The 20,125-nt window shown below is 32.4% G+C and overlaps 2 protein-coding genes across 2 annotated transcripts in view; one reads left to right on the top strand and one right to left on the bottom strand.

Annotated features, from left to right (window-relative positions):
- Positions 1–382, bottom strand: part of LOC108756789 (chondroitin sulfate synthase 2) — a 9,721-nt gene extending 9,339 nt beyond the window's left edge. The window contains exon 1 of the mRNA XM_018500834.1: positions 15–382. Coding sequence (XP_018356336.1) covers positions 15–83 — 69 coding nt within the window. The 5' untranslated portion in view covers positions 84–382. The remainder of the gene's footprint in view (positions 1–14) is intronic.
- Positions 383–2,516: 2,134 nt separating this feature from the next.
- LOC108756652 (mucin-3A-like) lies at positions 2,517–19,396 on the top strand. Its single transcript, XM_018500641.1, has 17 exons — positions 2,517–2,862; positions 3,109–3,283; positions 3,440–5,321; positions 5,391–5,720; positions 5,820–11,744; positions 11,775–13,026; positions 13,452–14,223; positions 14,389–14,600; positions 14,669–14,803; positions 15,125–15,262; positions 15,352–15,527; positions 16,990–17,140; positions 17,674–17,847; positions 17,921–18,060; positions 18,610–18,771; positions 18,845–18,946; positions 19,112–19,396. Exons 1-17 carry the CDS (start codon positions 2,517–2,519, stop codon positions 19,328–19,330), a joined length of 12,291 nt encoding a protein of 4,096 aa, XP_018356143.1. The 3' UTR covers positions 19,331–19,396.
- Positions 19,397–20,125: the final 729 nt, after the last annotated feature.

Here is a 20,125-nt window from a genome sequence, read left to right on the forward strand (position 1 = left end):
TTGAATAGAATTACCAGCTTGTCATTATCAAACACATGACCGGCCAAAGTCTCTAAATGCTCGTTCAATATTTCCGTATTCATTTTCCAATAAGTCGTGTCCCAAATGACAGTTTATTAACAATACGGATCTACAAATCCATACTAAGTAATATAGTTAAATTTCTGTCAACCTTCTTCTCTTTTCCATAAAATTTCTGTAGAATGATACACGGCCAGTAAATTTTTCCCTTTAACCTTTTACAAGAAAATCCAAGAAATTAAATGAATAAACATTATTGAGTAAATACAAATTTGTTGAAGACGATTACAAAAGGCGATCACAAATTTTAATCACAAACTCTCAAACATGTAACATGTCCACACTTGGCAATTATTTTAATGGTTAGGTTAGGTCGCTGCCATTTTTTTCAATATGTATATTGATTGGTTGTCTATAAATCATGTGATCACAAAATATTTTACTTTGAAAATTCCAAAATTCGTCCACTAAAATCCATTATTTTATTTAAATTTTTATTTTATGAAGTGTGTTAACTTGATATACTTTAATATTTAATAAAGAAAAAGAAAATTTAATAGAAAGAAAAATGAATTTAATTAAACTAAACTTTTGAATTAAATATATGTGACCACTATTTCTCGCAACTATTTGCATAAACTTATGTTCATGAAAATTACAATGACAACTAGAGAATTAAAAAGACAACTTTAAATAACAATTTAAAATTGTACGTACTCACGAAAATGTCAACAATTAAAAAAATAATGAAGAATAGGCTAAATATATATGAGAGTGAAGCGCTGTAAACATTGCACAAATTTTATATGTGTATAAAATTCAATTTATTTGGATCAATTTATTTGGATGACTCACGTTCGAGTCATCTTCAGCAAAAATCCCTGAAAATTACAAAATTACGTTGAATTCTTAGTGAGAGGATCTTATCAGTCATCACATAAGTTGTCGATGCACATGCGGTTGATTATTCGCAGTGGACATTTCGTAAACTTTCCATGCATATATAAGAATATTTTATGGATGCTTTCCATGTGTCAACATGTGTTATCAAATGGAAAGTACCCTATAGTTAGGATATTATTTGTTTATTATTTATATTTTTAACAACATTGAAAATAGCCTAATTTTTTATCGAAACGTATTTTATGTTTTAATGTATATCTAGAGATATTATTTAAATACTATGAAATATTAAATACCAGCAACTAACAACCAGTCTGGCTCTTAGCCCGCTTGATATCTTAGAAAAGAATAAAATTTTGCATTAATGATACAAACTATCGATTAAAATTTCAACAAGATATATTACTGGATACTAATAATATCCGGCTATCCGGTCGAATGAAAAAGTGCCGGATATCGAATATTTTCTGGATATCTAGCGCGTCCTTAGTTAACTTTACCGTGTAATTATAATACCCATGACAATATTATATATTCACTATAATAATATCTACAATTAATAGCGAGTAGGTTACGAGACAGAATATTAATAAAATATATATTGTGCAATAATAAAAAAATCGATTGGAAATTCTATTACGTAAAACACTTTCGTTTGTGACGTTTGCGTTCGTCAATTATTGATATTGCTTCTGTCAAACTGCACGAACTTTATGAACTTCATGTCGAAGCAAACACTACGTGCATTGCTTTTCCATGACAGTATACCTTCATGAATCATTGTGTGATGCTCCATGGAAAATTCGTGCAAAATAGCGGCGACGGTACGTGTAAATAGTGAGCGAAGGATGCCCGTGATATGACGCTATGCGAATTATTCTTTTCATCGTATTTTACATTGCGATTTATGTGGCAAGAATCGCGATTGGTGATGATATCGTCAAAAAGATGCCAAGTACATGCATACAATTATTCAAACTTAAATTCGTCTCAAAGCATTTTTTCATTAAACGTAACAATCTTAAGTTTTCATATTTATAAATTTATATTTATATACACTACATATTTTTTACGTACACATTTTACATTTATATGTTAAATATATTATTAACCCCCAACTAGCTACGGGTCATTTGGATTTAAAGCAAAAATTTCTGTACAAAATTTATATTGATATTATGAGATTCTAAATTTTAGATAAAACAATTTTGAATCTTCCTCTATCAATCGTTGTAAAACAGAGGTTTATTTGTATTCTATATTTCAAATAAGATGCTTTAGAACTTAGATAATAATTTTTATAATTGTAATTAAGGATTAAATAATTTGTGAAGATGCTTTAAAACATATAGCTATTTAAAAAGTTAAATCTTAAAGTAGTTAAGTTTATTGCAAGTATATAGAAAAGACTATTTTTTGATTTTAATAAACAACTAACAATTGTTTTGTTAATATTATCATGCATATCTTTCTAGTATCTCTTTTTTTCAATGCTTGTAGAAAGCAGCAACAACAGATATATCTTCAAACAGAAAAGTGCAACATCGCGAAATAGAGTATCCGAAATATCTATCGATGATGGAATAATCCAGATGATAAATAAGCATAATAGACAGTCATTAGGAAATCAAATCGGCGGCTTTCCGCAAAACAAAAAAATTTTAAACAACTTAACGCGAAATCTGCGAAAAAGGAAGAAACATGTGAAAAATTTGAATAACAAGATTGTGAACCGTTGGAATAATTACACGGGCAATATGTATGAAAAGGATACGTCATTGAATACTGTAAGATTTCCTATCTGGCGGGTCCCGGAATCAACACTTGCCGTAATCAATTTGGATTCTACGACGAATCTGTCGATCATGGAAACAGAGATAATTAATCGACCATTGCTCGCGTTTGAGAAGCCGTCATCGCAATTAGAGAATTTAAATAGTCAAGATATAGATAATCAGGAATACGGAATTTCAAACGAATATAACAATAAAATGGCAACACTTTCCAACGATTTTTATTACAATAATAAATCAATCGATGAGGTATTGTTTACTAATTATACTACTAAAGTAGATTCGTTTCTTAATGAAGAAGATGACGTGACATCTGCGCCTTTACGTCTAAATACTGATGAATGGCCATTGAAGAAAGCTCATTCTAACGTAGAAAATTCGAATGCTCTAGATCACTCTGTGGATAAAGCAATATTTCCTATTGCCAGGCGATATCCAAATTCGCGGAGATTACTTGAGCTAAATGCTTCTAATAAAAATCTAATCCTTTCTAGAATTGCGAGTCCGAAATCAGAAATTACGGCCAATGTACAAAATCCTGCTTTTAAAGGATTAAATAACAAAATGTTACTTCCTGCGTATCATCCTGGAAAATTTGTTGGCGTGGACTCATCGAATTCCAGTCGTCCTCAAGAATTTCAACGGCGATACAATAGATATCAGAAGGATTTGTCAAATTCATACAATGTTAAAAAAGAATTATTCAATGATCGCCTGACAAGCTCTAACCAAAGATATTTTCTAGTACCGATTTCTAAGAATATGTACGTTTTGAAAAACGTTCGAGAGAGTTCTCAAACAGATGTAGATGGAATAACTATACCTAAGCGATATAAATTGTTAGAAAAAGATAAGGACAACGCAACCTCGGCAATCCTCAAGCCATATATGCATCACGATGTGAAAGATGTAGGTAGAACGTATCTTCAAAGAGGCAATCTCCATTTATTTGATCACGACATGAATTATTTATATTCTACTCTTAAGTCTCGTGTTTCTGAAGAAAATGAAAATCCTACAGAAAATCCGGCGTCCCAGCTTGATTTCTTATATCTAAATATTACTTTTCAAACTGATCCCAATTTAATCGATGTTACTTCTAAAATTTCCGAAGAACAAGTTGTCTCCCCCGTTCCGGATTACGAAAATATTTCCTTGGTGGATATTAATTTGCGCAATAGAATAAATTTTTATGATTTGTCGACACTTTCATCACCTTCTTCCTTCGATATTTCGGATTACGATGTAACTTCAAAGAAAATGGCGAATTACGGTCAACTGAGTATCTTATCTGCGGCAAAATTAAATCCGATTCAACAAGATAGTGAAAATTACGAAAACTCTTGGAAATGCAGCGAGTTTGGTGTCGAATTGACGACTACCGATTTCCGAGATACTTTTGACACGCTCGTTGAATATATATATACATCAACTACTTTAGAAAATGTTGAAATAGATTTAATTAACGATAAAAAAGTATTTGGTACGCCACAAAGTCCAGAAGACGGTCCGGAATTTTTAACGGAAAGCAACGAAGATAAATATATAACAGGCTTTATAGATGACATTTCAATGCAATATAGAACTGCCTTTGACGCATCTGCAAATGAAGATAATACTTTCTTTCCGAATATCACTAACTACTTCGTTAATAATGGCATTTTAAATAGCCAAGATATAGATGATCAGAAATACGGAATCTCGATTTCAAACGAATATAACAATAAAATGTCAACACATTCCAACGATTTTTATTACAATAATGAATCAATCGATGAGGTATTGTTTACTAATTATACTACTAAAGTAGATTCGTTTCTTAATGAAGAAGATTACGTGACATCTGCGCCGTTATGTCTAAATACTGATGAATGGCCATTGAAGAAAACGCAGTCTAACGTAGAAAATTCGAATGCTCTATTAATGGCAATTAAACCATTATCCTCAGAGTTACAAAAATTGCTAGGCGCAATTCAGTCAGTCAATCAAAAAATCAGCAACGTGCAAAGTATGTGCGATAAAAAAAATGTTGGAACAACGAGGACCGAGCAAGAAAATAGAAACGCCACGAATATTACAAAGCTAGTTGATAAAATAGATTATTACGATTCTGATTTCTTTACAAAAAGTTTTAATAATCGATCTTTGGACAAGAGTATTGAAATCGAAGGTAAAAATGTTGCAGAACGCAATGTAAAAATTAGAAGAAGAAATATCTTTTTAAATAAATTGATGACACCGTCTCATAAGCACAAAAGTTCGATTAGCGATTTAGAGGTACAAAGCGGTCGCAGAAATTTCCTCAAAAAGAGAAAATTGAATGAGAGAAAATTTATCAAATCAGGCGACAGATTGTCTCATTCGAGGTTTAATAGAAATTTAAAGTCTCTGACAAAAAATTACGAAACACGAATGAAGCCAATTCGACAGTTTATCGGATTGAAAAAAATGAAGCGCACAACAACGCCAATTTTAGGATTGTCACATTTGATTAAAAGTAATATATCGAGCAAAAATTTTGCAAGCGGTAGGCAAAATCAAGAGAATGATGAAACAAGCAGATCGATAATTTCGCCGAATAATACACCCTCTTTAAATATGTCTGTAAAGAAGGACAATTCAGCGCATTTCTTATCGGATGATAAACGAGATCTGACACAACGTAATGTGAAGAGAGCAATGTCGAACGAAATATCTGATTCTGATAAAAAAAAAAAAATTCATCCTACTGATCCACAATTTTATAAGGAAGCGACGGCTTATCTTGATATACTTAAATTATTGGGCAAAACTGACATAGAATACGCTACTGATATATGGACCACGCAGAAACTAATGGAGTCGTTGCCACCATTAATTTTCACAACTACAGAATTTTTTGTACCTACATTAACATTTTTGCCGTATTTTATCGAGACACCGACAATTACAGCTTCCAGTACAATCGCAGAAAAGAAAGAAATTTTCGAGATAACTAAATCATCTTTATATGAATACACAACAGTTACTGATTTTGGATACAGTGAGGACTACGATAAACGAAATTATACAAGCATATATAAAGAGTACGAGTACAAAGATATAACTTCTAAAATTTCAGAGATTGTATCATTGACACAATCGCCGGTTACGTTAAGTGCTTCTATAATACCAATGTCGACTACGTTGCCACTACTTTATATGACAGAATTAACAATTCTTTCGATGGAGGAAGCTGCAATATCAATCACTGATTTAACTATAACACCAGTTGTTGCGATTACTACTGAAGTAAATGAGATTCCCATCACAATTCCAATGATAGAAAATTTTACAACCGAATCTATCATGTTATTAACTCTATTTTTAGAAGGTATGACGGATATTACTTTAAAGATTACAATTCCTGTAGCTACTAAAACTTTAATTGAAGAGGTATCCGCTGTAACCGTTGCTACAGAGGGAGAAATTGTGGAAAGTATATCAACAAGTCTGGCAACGGAAATAACACAAAGTTTATTTATTGAAACAAATATATCTTTATATACATTACCATTATTTGGGATTACACAAACAGAATTGATGATTAAAACTACAACTTCTATCGTATTAGTTTTAACATCTCTAGCAATTACAACAGCTTCTCAAATTGCAACATCAGAATCTATTGTTGGCAAGAATATAACTTTGCATAAAGCTGAGAGTACTACTGCAATCGCAAGTTCGCCTATGATTTTAGAACAAACGGAAACGATTTTAAGTACGTCGACAGAAATTGCGATAACAACTTTAATACCGAAGGACGAGAGTCCAGTGTCACAGATTGAGAAAACTATAACCGCGGAGGAAACAGCTACAGAAGTTCCAACGACTACTGAAACTCCAACGCCTACTGAAATTATAATAATTACTACTGAAACTTTAACAACAGCTACGAAGATTCTAATGACTATAGAAGCTACAACAATTACAGAAACTTCAATTCTTACTGAAATTTTGACAACTCTTAAAACTCCAATTACTGAAGAAACTACAAGTACTAAAACTTCAACGCCCAGTACAACTCTAACGTCACTTAAAACTAAAACAACCGAAATTTCGACAACTAGCAAAACTTCAACAACTACTGAGATTTCATTTATAAAAACTACAATTACCAAAATTCTACCGATTAATAAAACTGTGACAACTACAGAAACACCAACAACTATCAAAACTTCGACAGTCAGCAAAATACTAATGATTAGTACAATTCCAACGACTATAGCTACAACAACAACAACAAAAATTATAACATCTACTGAAATTTTGACAACTTACAAAACTCCAATTATCAAAGAAACTACAGGTGCTAAAATCATAACACCTACTGAAACTCTAATGCCTATTGAAACTAAAACAACCATCGAGACTTCGACAATTACCGAAATTACATCTACAAAAATTACAAAAATTACCGAATTTCTAACGACTAATAAAAGTGTAATAACTGCGGGAACAACATCTATCCAAACCCAAACAACTAGCGAAATTCCAACATCTATTCAAACCCTAACAACTAGCGAAATTCCAACGACTAGTACGATTCCAACGACTATAGCTACAACAACGGAAACTTTAACATTTCCTGAAATTTTAACAACTTATAAAACTCCAATTATCAAAAAAACTACGGGTGCCAAAATTTTAACGCCTATTGAAACTTCAACGCCTATTGAAATTAAAACAACTATCGAAACTTCAACAATTATTGAGATTTCAACAACTATAGAAACAGCGTTTACTCCGACAACCAGCGAAATATCAACGACTAGTACGATTCCAACGACTATAGCTACAACAACGGAAACTTTAACATTTCCTGAAATTTTAACAACTTATAAAACTCCAATTATCAAAAAAACTACGGGTGCCAAAATTTTAACGCCTATTGAAACTTCAACGCCTATTGAAATTAAAACAACTATCGAAACTTCAACAATTATTGAGATTTCAACAACTATAGAAACAGCGTTTACTCCGACAACCAGCGAAATATCAACGACTAGTACAATTCCAACAATTACAGAAATTACAGCCATTACTGAAACTTTAACACTTACTGAAATTATAGCAACTACTGAAATTCCAACGATTAGAAAAACCGTAAGTACTAAAGGTTTAACGCCAACAATTACGGAAACTCCATCAAGTACCGAAACTCAAATAATTACCGAAATTTTAACAATTACCAAAAGTTCAAGATCTACAGAAATTCCAGTAACTTCGACTACATCTATTACAACTGTGTTTTTCACAACGTCAGAAAGTACTACATCATCCGTGACAACGTCAGAAAGTACTACATCATCCGTGATAACGTCAGAAAGTACTACATTATCCGTGACGTCCTCGAAAGAATTTTTTCCAACATCAACTCTGACTACTTTGACTACAATTATTACTACTGAAACAGCTGAGACCATTTTCATTTCTTTGACAACACCTACTATAACGCTATTACAAACGTTGATTACAAATACGACGCTAAGTGAAACGCCGTGTACTACGATTTCTAGCACGTTTTTAACTACGATAAAAGGAGCTGTTGCAACTTCTTTTAAAACTGCAGTTCCAACTACATCTTTAAAAGTAACAACGACAACGCCACTATCATTGATTACAAGCACAATGTCAAGTGAAATGCCGAATACTACGCTTTCTACATTTTTAATAAAAGAGACTACAGCTTCTTTAATACCTATGACAGCACCTTCATTTGAGACATTACACACTAAAGCTGCATTGCCAATTCCTACAACAGTATCCACAATCGAAACGTTTCTGACTATATCATCCATCTCAACTGTGAACGCCACACACACAGTCTTCAGTACAACTGCTAGCACAATTACAGAAGAGATCCTCAAAAGTACAATATCTTCGCTTACATATTTGACAGTAACAACACCTTCTATCACTCAAATTCCAATCAAGCCTATTGTGATGGATACTGGAACAACAGCTTATGAAACTACCTCTACCTTAGTTACTTCATCTCTTTTAACAGAGACCATTGAAGGTACAACGTCTTCTGTAATAGAATATGAAAAAACTAAAAAATCTGAAGAATATTATGAAACCACGAGAGAAGAAATAGCAACAGTTAGTACAGTTAAACTAACAACTACAGAACGTACAACTTGGATTACTATAAAAGAAGTTACTATCATCGAAGAAATAACATCAATAATGTTTTTTACTACATCGTTTTTTGTCGAAACGACTTCGGAAGCAACTTCTCCCATAATCAAAACGATTACTTTTCCTACGATAACTGAAGAAACTTTATTGATTGAAAAAATCGCCACTGTTACTCCTGAAACAATAATCGAAGAAATGTTGTCATTATCAGAAGTTACATTAATTTCCACTGAAACAAGTATAATGCCAATAATAGAAACAAGTATTACGAGTACCAGTTTGGTATTCACAACAGCCGCGACGACTGCTTTACTTTTGGAAGAAACTGTCACAGAAATTACAGAAACAAGTTTGATAACAACTATTACTACAGCTACATTGTTGCCAACTACTAAAAGACTAGAATATGCAACAATTTTAGAAGCTACAATTGCCGTCACGCTTGCTCCATTTTCCGAATTTATTCTATCAATAATAATTACATCGGAAACTCCTGTGACTACATCGGAAGTTATTTCTACATTGCCAAAAACTGTATCAGAAGAGTTTACGATGTCAACGACTGAAAGTCCATCAATAACATACACTACTCAAATTTCTATATTACTTATCGAAACAACCATTTATCCCATTGTTTCAATTTCGGCAAAACCTACTGAAGAATTGCTAGAAGCTGAGACGGAATATTATGTGGCAAAAGAGCCATTTTACGAAGAAGAATATGAAGAATATGAAGGATACGATACTGAAATACCGACTGAAAGGTGGTATTATTATGACGAATACGAAACCACGACAAAAGAAACAGCTATGATAGAAAAATATACGAAATTACTTAAAGAAAAGGCAACAAGTCCGCCTTTTGAAGGCACAACGACATCTTTATATAAAATAAAAACTTCAGAGTTTACAAAATACCTAACATATTCTGAAACCGCATCAACTTACATTAATGTGACTTCAACCGTGATTACTTCAGCAATATCTTATACCGAAAAAATTACTTCAACTTCTATCTTAGAAACGTCCACATCGACTGTAATTGAAAATATAACAACGGTTAAAATGGAAACTGAGTTAACAGCGTCCACCGCAAGTAAAGAAGTAGAATCAACAACAATGTGGTTAACTTTTGGTTCTACTGAAGAATACACTCTTCCCTCTTCAACAACTTTCAAAATTCCGACGGAGTCACTTGAAGATCTAACGATTCCCCCCAAGTACACGGATATAGAACGGTTCACGCGAATCTGGCTCACCTCACCAAAATTCATTACAAAGCCTAAAGAAATTCCAAAGATTGCACTGAAAAAGACAACAATTCCAGAACAAGTTTCAGAGACTGAGACTGAGATTGTGGAAAAGTTAACTTCTCTTTTCATCTCATCAGCGCTAACGACATTACCGGAAAGAGAAGTTATTGAAGTGTACGTAACAACCATGAGTACTGCATCTTCTGAAATGGAAGGTATTATCAAAACCACTGAAGTTACCATTTCAGCGATAACAAAAGAAGAGACTATTCCGAGTGTAACACCATTTATCACGTCCGAAGCTGAGTTATTACAACGACTCGATAATCTCAAACAGCGTGAAAAAGAGATGGCGGAGAGAGAAGAAAGGCTAAAGGAAAAAGAAAAACAGTGGGACACAGAAAAGAAAAAATGCATGAAAATATTGCAACGTGAAAAAGAGAGAGAGAAGAATATTACAGTAACAACCGAGGGCTATGCTACAACTATTACCAGTATCTCGATTACATCTCCCATCTATACTATTGGTACAAAAAATTTAACTGTGTCGACTACAGAAATTGAAATTACATCCTCTGGTTTTGAGATATCTACTACTACATTAAGTTTAGTCAATATTACTACGGTTCCAACTAAAACGACTCTATTCAGTATCACAGAAAAAATCATATCCGAGATATATACTACAGAAAAAATGGAAGAAGTAACTACAGCAGAAAGTACATCTGTGACATATGCTCCAGAAGAAACAGTTATACCTTACACTATAGAGAAAAGCACATCTATCACATACATTACAAAAGAGATAGAGGAAATGCAAATTACAGATTATGTAACTTTGACACCGTATGTTACTACATCTATCATGGATTTGTATAATATCGGTTTAGCTTCAATTGAAACTACAATTTCGTATGCTACCAAAGAAATGTATATTGTAAGTTATACATTCGAAACGACTCCATTTAATATAACAGAGGAAATTATATCTATGACTTATACTATGGAGAAGACGAAGGAAGCGATAGAAGAGATTACATTTATGCCATACGTTACGGAAGAAATAGAGGAAGCGCCTTACACTACGGAGAGAAGCACATCTATTACATATCTTACAGAAGAGATAGAGGGGAGGATGCAAATTATGGATTACATAACTTTCACACCGTATATCACTACATCTGTTGTAGATTTATATAGTATCAGCTTAGCTATGATTGAAACTACGACTCCTTATACTGTTAGAGAAATATATACTATAAGTTACATAACTCTTTACAGCGAACCTTCATTCGTTTCATCTACTATTACTAGTCCAATTACATTAGTCATCAGTAAGTTCACTACTTTACCTATTACTACATTTAGTGAAAGATTTGAAGAAATCAGTGTAACTTCAGTTACAACCCCTACATGGTACACTACAGAAGAAACATACATAGCAACTTATATAGATATTTATAGTAAACCTTTATTCACTTCACCGGAATTAGAGTTTACGATCACTTTATCGACTATGGCTATTGGCACGACTACAGAGGTAAAGTACTATGAGGAAATAGAAAAATTGAAAGAAAAATTGCGCAAGAAGGAGCGCGAATTAGAAGAGAGAGAAAAGATTCTGCTAGAAAGAGAGAAAAGATTAGAAAAAGATATAATGGAATTTAATAAATATATGAAAGCATTTGAAAAGAAAAAAACATCAATTATACCATCCGAGAAATCGACTATGCTCAGGAGTTTATCAACGCCAGTGCCACCAATTGAAATAACTACTATAAAAGCTCAATTAACAACGCAGATTAAAAGGACAACCGAAAAGAAAGAAAATCAAACGACTACAAAGATAGGAATTATTCGACATACCGAAATGAAAGGCATCGAGGAGAAGAAACAAACAACATATATTCCTGAAGAAACTGCCACAAAAGAAGAAGAAATAATGACAAAACGAATTTGTCTAAACGTTTTAGAGAATACAACGATTCCTTTCGATAAAAGAAGAAGAGATATTGTAACTAGAAAGATCTGTCTGCCGTACTTTCCGGAAAAAAGTGAAGAAAAGGAATCAGTTGGTCGATTAAGCAGAAGGCTTCTCGCTTTCGCACCAAGTACGAAGAAAATTAAAAGACCGAGATGGAATGTTCCATTAAATTTTCGGCATCGCAGAAGAGAGAAAGAGACTATTCGTAAGATTGACAAACTGCAGCTGTCGGATTATGAATGGCTGAGCAACAGTACCACTAAGCCATTGCAATATTTTAAAGGTTTCACTAGGATTTATAGAAAAATGAAGAAACTTCCAAAAAAGATTACAATGCAAAAAAACACGACCGACGATTTTCAAAATAATACTTCTCTATATAAACAACATGTTTTTAATCCTCATGAAAGTGTGTTCCAACCAACTGCAACGTTCATGTTGGATAGTAAGAAATATGGAAAGAGAAACGCATTCTTCAGATACGATTTGATTACTACAAAAAAAGGTGACTGTTATATTAACGACAAAGCAAGTGTTCGAAAGAGAGACGTTTCATCGATAGAGAACAATAAACGATTTTGGTCGAAGAAAAATACAGCCAATATTTCAAATAAAAAAACAACAAGTGCAGCTGAAGAAGATGAAATGTATACGGTAAACGTACTACACCTCAATTACGATGAGGATAAACAAACGCATAAAGTTATATCTGCTAAACCATATGAAGACGAACTAACAGCAATTTTATTTGAATCAAATGATGATATTTATGTAACTGAATCTGGAAAAGATAAGAAAATTACAACACCAAACTATAAGATTGAAGAGAAAAATGAAGATAATGAAATATCAGACAAAATGGAGAAAAAAATAGAAGAATATAATGACTATATCGAGGATTTAAGAGAAGGTATATGCTAAAAAAATTAACTTTTCGAATGGTCATTTCTATGGGTTTTCATTTTTTTACATTTATTTACGTTATAATACTATTTGTGTGCGTTGCACAAATAATCACACTCGGAGAAAAACATAATGATGGAAACTATAAAGTTAACAATTATATAAACTTTTTAGAATTAATATATATAGTTGAATAAATTATAGTTGCAATTAACTGTAACAGTTTATTCAACTATACATTAATTTTATAAAACTTGTATAATTATTAACTTTATAGTTAACATCGCTATCCTTTTTTCTAGTTAAATTATACCTTCATTTCTTCATTCATTAAGGTTTTATTGCAGCAGATATTAGAGAATCTATTTTTTCTTGTGTATTATGACATTGTAACATATATATTTCTCTGTTAAATTTTTTTTAATATTATAGATTATATGAATTATAAGGAACAGGAAACATCAACACAAACATATGATGGGAGATTATTAGATAACGGAAATAAAGATAAAAGAATGACAGAAAATGAAAAAGAATTATTGAACCAAACGTGGCCTACTGAAAAAGATACAATGTATCATTTAGGCGGCACTAGATCGTGGGAACTCGATTTTGTTACGGAACCATCAGTTGTAATATATACGACAATTGATAAAACCATCGAAGAATCGATCACCAGAACGACCTGTTTTGATGTTGTTCTTAAAAGGAATGACAAAATAAAATCCAATATTTCCTATTACAAACGCCACCTTAATAGCAATAGGATAACGAAACATGTTTCTATTGAAAAACGAGATGCCAGTCTTAAAAACGTAACGAGAATAAATGCATTGCGTTATGAATTAAGAACAAAGCAACCCAGGGTGATAGCAAAAAAATTAAAACGCAAGTCGCAAAAGCACAAACCAAATCATTACAAGCAGGAAAGTTTCGAAAAAAAAAAAATAGTAAGACTTAACGATTTCCGATGTACCAGCGAAGATACAATAGTGAAAAACCGCAAGCTGTACATTGCTAATGCGAACAAATTGAAGCGTCAAATTGTTAAACACGAAGATACAAACAAACACAAAAAGAAGCAACTAGCAAAATCGCGAACGTCACAAAATTTACACTCACTTCATAATACAGATAATGATGTCGTAAATAAAAAAAATGCATATCGTAAAACGACGATTGTCAATCAATATCTTCAAGTAGGGTCCACCGACGATCAGAAAAACAGTGAGAAAGTAACGCATCTTAATATCATAAATCATAAAAATAAATCAATACCTGCGTCGCATAAACAAAAAATTCATAATTGTTTCAATTGCATCTGTGATATCGCGAATGTAATTAACAATATAAGCTCTGTACTTGATAGAACAAGTTTCTCATTAGACGAAATTAAGGCACTTAATTGTAGCGAATATAAAGAAGTACAGGATAAAATAGTGATCTCAATGGGTTCCGACATCGAGGAAGCCAGAGAATTTCCTCAACCGCATTACAACGCCGAATCACTTAAGGGACAGAAATATATCAAAATGGAAGAACTGGAGGACAATTTGAAAAGCAACTCGGAACTTGACAGCGGTACTTCCATCGCAAGTTTTCAAATATTTAATATTAAATATGGTAATAATATAAAGAATTTTTTCCAGATAACGATGTTATCTCATTACCCGGTCTTAATCTCAATTTACCCTGTAATCAAGACGGCAATGGTATCACATGGCTATCAAGCATTAACAGACCGAGTTACACATGGAAAAGAACGGACGGCATTGCACTCTTCGGTGCGGCATCACATTGTCCTGTCACATTCGAATTCGAAAAGAAGCATTTCAGAACGAAAGGCGTCATAGATATAAGGCCTAATATCGAATAATTTTTAAATTATGATGTATGAAAGACGGTAGTTTTACACGTTGGATATACTATATCTTAAAAAACTGTTCATTATTGAGTCTTATGTTTATGATACATTTCTTATATATATTCTACATTACACAAGTTACATTATATGTGAAAACTAACTCACCAGAATCCAATTTTTCGTATAATTAACCTGAGATTCTTTCGGTGAAATTTGGAACTTACGGAATCGTTCGTTGTAGGTTTTGTGACGGAAAACGGCGATTTGGAATTGCGAAATGTGAACGCGAAAGACACGGGAAATTACACCTGTGTCATGACGTACACGAGCCCCGATAATGAGGAATCCGTGGAAACCACTTACGAAATCCATTTGCAAGGTGAATCACTAATTGAAATTTATTATATATTTCAACGAATTCGAAGTGGCGATAAATGATTCGTCGAGCTAAAAAGAGGTCTTTTGCAGTTATCACGCTGCCGAGGTACATTGTGCACGGAGAAAATCGTTATCATGTACGATCTTGTGACGAAGGGGACTTGGATGTGCTGGTAACATATCTACCCCCAAAATTGAACAATATTATATGCGAGGCAGATGTTTGCAACGCTTACGTCTTAACGCCGTCTTGCTCCCGAAGTCAAGTACGTTTCCTTATGTTAGAGGAAAGTTATCGATACTGACACAGATCTCCTAAAGAGATACTTTCTTATTTCTTGGAAAAACTTAACTATATATTGCATTTTATTAATACTGATAAAAATATGATTTGTTTAGATATTTAAAGAGGTAAAAACTCATACATTTGTAGCTTGTCTGTATTTACAAAATCAGCTAAAAACAAATGCGAAAATAAAATTTATGGAATTTTCTTTTGCAAATTGCATAATTTATATCATTGATAATATTATATCGCTTTACATATGTTTGTAGTTTCCTTTAAATCAGTTTTATTTATATATTTTTCTTAATATGAGTTTTATGAAGTGCAATGTAAACCATCATCCGATCCAACCAACATCCCAAGACGGGACAGGGCCTATCTCTCATGAGGTTTTCGTAACAATGGATTATTTTTCGGAATTAGATTGTTAAAAATATCCAATCTCCAGCCTGGGGGATCCATACATATATCCACAGATATATATGGAACCTACAATTTAACGCCGGATCCAAACGGCGCTGATAATCAAAGATTTCTTAATCACCAGATAAAGTCATTTTCGGCTCTTTAACGTGAAAAAATCGCGTATTTGGGCGCAAGTGAGATTGAACCCGAATCTACAAATTGCGAGTCAATCGCACCGAGCGGCAAACCACTCGATGCCTCGCAATGTTAATCAGCATTCTATAAAACAGACTATAAGCTTATACCTTAGGGTTACTTTACGATTCGCTGATTAGCTTAATCAGCCGATTAGTCCAATAGCATTTACCGTTAAACGAAATGATAAATGCGATTGCCCAATTGCAATGGATTAATCGGCCGATTAAGCTAATCGGCGAATCGTAAAGTGACCTTTAATCTTTATAGTGTTGCATTATAATATCAAATAGCCATATATAGCAATATTGATAATATCAAAACTGAAGGCAATCGTATATTTATAAGAAAATTTTCAAAAAAAGAAACTGTCACGTTACATGTTTGCGTCTTGCAAAACAGCATAAAGTACTTATGTATATGTATAAATGAACAAAAAACAAATAATTTATATAAAAGTGAAAAGAGTTTAGAAAATATACATATTTATTTGTAAGTATTTGTGTAGAAGGTTCTTATAAAAGAAAAAGAATATAGGAATATGTGACATTACTATTTACTGTCAGTTTTGAGGTCCATTTTGTCAGACTCTCATTTTTGCTTACAAAAAAGTTGATTATTGCAAAATTATAAAAAGTATTATAAAAGTTGCTATATTTTCTGATAAAAGACACTTTCTAGTTTCTATTTATGTTTCTAAAGTTTTATTTTTAGCTTCAGTTTAAGAAATATTGTCCAAAAATAAAATAGTTTCAATGACCTTCCTCTACTATTGTACATAAAATAAGATACATTCTCCCTCTTAATTTTGATCTATTAATGTGCGCTATTCTTGGTCATAGATTACAGTGAATATTCTGTTAGTGCCATCGCATATCGTTAAACTAATGACGGTCGATCCCAAACGCTGCAATGTCTTCTGTCTTAAAGCCATTCAAGATAAACTCTCGCTGATACTGAGTAAAAATCTGCAAATCTTCCTCGGGAAAACTAGTTAGTTGACAAACATATATTCGTTTTACCTTGTTCGCAACATACTCTCTACTTTTTTACAATACAAAAATTAACTTCATCCATTCTATTTTGTCCGATTTTGTCTGTACACATTATCGCTCAAAAATATTTATTCATTCTTTGTCTTTCTTAATTAAATAAAGAAAATTGTAATCTTTCTTAATCTTTTAGATGTTAGGCTTGATAATAATGTTTAATAGTTCAAAATTTTATATTCTATATATGTAAAGACAATATAGTAGAATTAGAATGAAATTTAAGTGTATAAAAAACTATTAAAATCGAGGTGGACAAAATACTTTTGAGCGGTAATGTATATTGCATTTTCATTAAAGTTTCGTTACAAAGAATTTTTTAACTTTTCTGTTCGGAAGAACATATATTCTCTCTCTTTCTCTGCAGCAAAATGTGATAAAATAATTAATGAATACTTATAATTTTATTGGATTAAAATAAAGGAATGTTGCTTCATATAACTCACGATACATCTCTATAGAGTTCTTTAACTATAGTTATTTTCAGATTACCGCATTACGAGCAGAGACTGGTGCCGATCGTTGAAAAGTCGTCGTTCGCAAGACGGAAGAGAGGGAAAACCGATGCAAACGTATCCGCCGGGAGATCCAGTAATATCGGTTTATTCTCCAGCTGCCCAGCGGGATATGGTCTTCGTGATACACATTGTGGTAAGTGGCGCACATGTCAGGAAAATTAATACGATATAATCAATTAATTAACAGCTAACGGATTTTCTTTCAGTTCCTTGCAACGTGGGCACTTATAGCGAGGACGGAATATCGCATTGTAAAAGATGCCCACCCGGTACGTATCAACCGAATCACGGCGCCAGAGTTTGTCGTACGTGCACTAATCCAACGACAAAAGGTTGTTACAATATGGTACGCATCCGATGCAGCTTGTAAAATGTATGCACAGTATGTCTGAAGAGTTCCTAGACAAAAATTTTAAAAAATTAATTCATATCAGCTTTTATTCATATATTTATATATTTATTGCTTTCTTACAATGCAATACGAATTAACTTCATCAATTTTATTTTGCCTGATTTGGCCTATACACGCTATTGCTCGAAAGTATAATATTTATCTACTTTGCCTCTCTTAATTAAATGAAGAGAAGATTTACTTTTTTATAATTTTCTCTTTTAGATATTAATAGGCTTAATAATGATGTTTAATAGCTCTCTCAAAATTTTACATTTTACATATGTAAATACGATAGAATTGGAACGAAATTTAGGTGTAAAAAATATATGTATTTCTTTTCTAAAATCATTTTTAGTGACATCTGATAATGATGATGATGATGATGATATAAGTTATATTTATCAGTGTAGAAACTGGCATTAATCTTTAAGACAACTAGCAAATAATTTTTAATATCAATCTTTCACATTATTGCGGTACATAAATCATTTTCTCTCATAGCTCTGGAATTCTTTCTCCGCTGTAATGGTAACTTTGGCGAGTATTGGCGCGATACTGTTGATATGTTTGCTGTCACTATGGATAATGTGTTGCGCTAAGAAGAAATTCTGCGTAAAGCGAATCGCTGGTCTTATTACCAGGGAAAATTCATTTGAAAAAGAGGTAAAATTGCAATGTAATATTAAATTTTGAGAAATAATAGAGAAGATGGAAAATTGATTTTTTTTTTTTACAGAAACATGTGGAGGAGCAACCGTTGATTAAGGATGCAAGTGAAATCGAAGATCAGCAATGGAACAGCGAATACAGACTCAAGAAAAAGAAAGGAAAGTTTTATGTAAATAAAAAACATCGGAAACAGAACGAAAGGAAAAAATACAAAACGCATGTTCGTAAAATTCTTGAATACGACAAATTTTTCTCAATCTTAAAAATTCTCACTTAAATTTAGCAGAATTTAAGTTATTGTCCAAAGTTAATTTTGTTTTTTATTTCGCTATAGCTACATGAAGATGAATGGGGATCGCATCGTATAAAGAATGTCCCAATAATTAGCCCAGACTCTTATCGATCTCATGAAGATTATAACAATCGTAAGCATCTTTTGACATATAAACATATGAAATCTTCTGATCTACTGCTTCTTCACATAAATGTTACGTTTTCGTGCGTATGTAATAACTCTATTTTATGTAGATTATCCAAAGCGGTCATGTCATAAAGGACCGCGCCTGCCAGAATGTGATTTTGATACATGACAAAAGACATACCTATAAGAAAACTTACTGCGAATAACGAAGAGAATTAGAGTAATTTAAGAGAAACCTGTAAGATATTTTAGGCTCAATTATTAATTGAAAAACTATGTAATAGTTATCCGATTACGTACATATATTTTTAATATATAACTATACCTACTAAATAGCTATGTATTAATTACATCTTTGTATTGGAGATAACGTATATGTTATAAATAAATGTTGTATGCATAATATATGAACACAAAGCATTTCGAGATATTATTTCAATTATATAATTATATAATTTCAACATTTTAGAAGCATCGATTACACTGTTCGATAAAAAAATGACTTTTTTCTAACATTGGAAGGAAACAAGTCATATAAAGCCAGTAGTTTTTTTGAATGCTGAATATAAATCCGATTTCCAAAGCTTTATTACGTTACAATGTTGAGAAAACAGTTAGTGGCAGAAAAAGATTGTTAAGTATTTTGTTGTATTAAATATACAATATTATAATTATAATGTGACATGCAGATGTTTTATTGCAATCATGATATAAAGACAAAGGTATGCTCTTGCTCATATTTCCGAAAGCGCTAATCCAGGGATTTGTTGTTCATCCAATGTTAAACAAGGATAAGATGATACATGAGGGCACCCGGATGATAGTTTCGAATGTAGTCCTAAATTGAAGGATTCTTAGGGCTACCATAGACAAAATTCCGTAACAGTAAAGCGTGGTCTACAATAAATTATCAACACACTGTCGCCA

The sequence above is a fragment of the Trachymyrmex septentrionalis genome, unplaced genomic scaffold, assembly GCF_001594115.1.
Source record: "Trachymyrmex septentrionalis isolate Tsep2-gDNA-1 unplaced genomic scaffold, Tsep1.0 scaffold13, whole genome shotgun sequence".
In the NCBI taxonomy this organism is placed as follows: Eukaryota; Metazoa; Arthropoda; class Insecta; order Hymenoptera; family Formicidae; genus Trachymyrmex; species Trachymyrmex septentrionalis.

Coding starts and splice junctions, on each gene's coding strand:
- LOC108756652 (XM_018500641.1), top strand. CDS start 2,517: ATGATAAATAAGCATAATAGACAGTCATTAGGAAATCAAATCGGCGGC. Junction 14,601..14,668: donor CAACTCGGAACTTGACAGCG/GTACTTCCATCG, acceptor AATTTTTTCCAG/ATAACGATGTTATCTCATTA. Junction 14,804..15,124: donor GGACGGCATTGCACTCTTCG/GTGCGGCATCAC, acceptor CGTTCGTTGTAG/GTTTTGTGACGGAAAACGGC.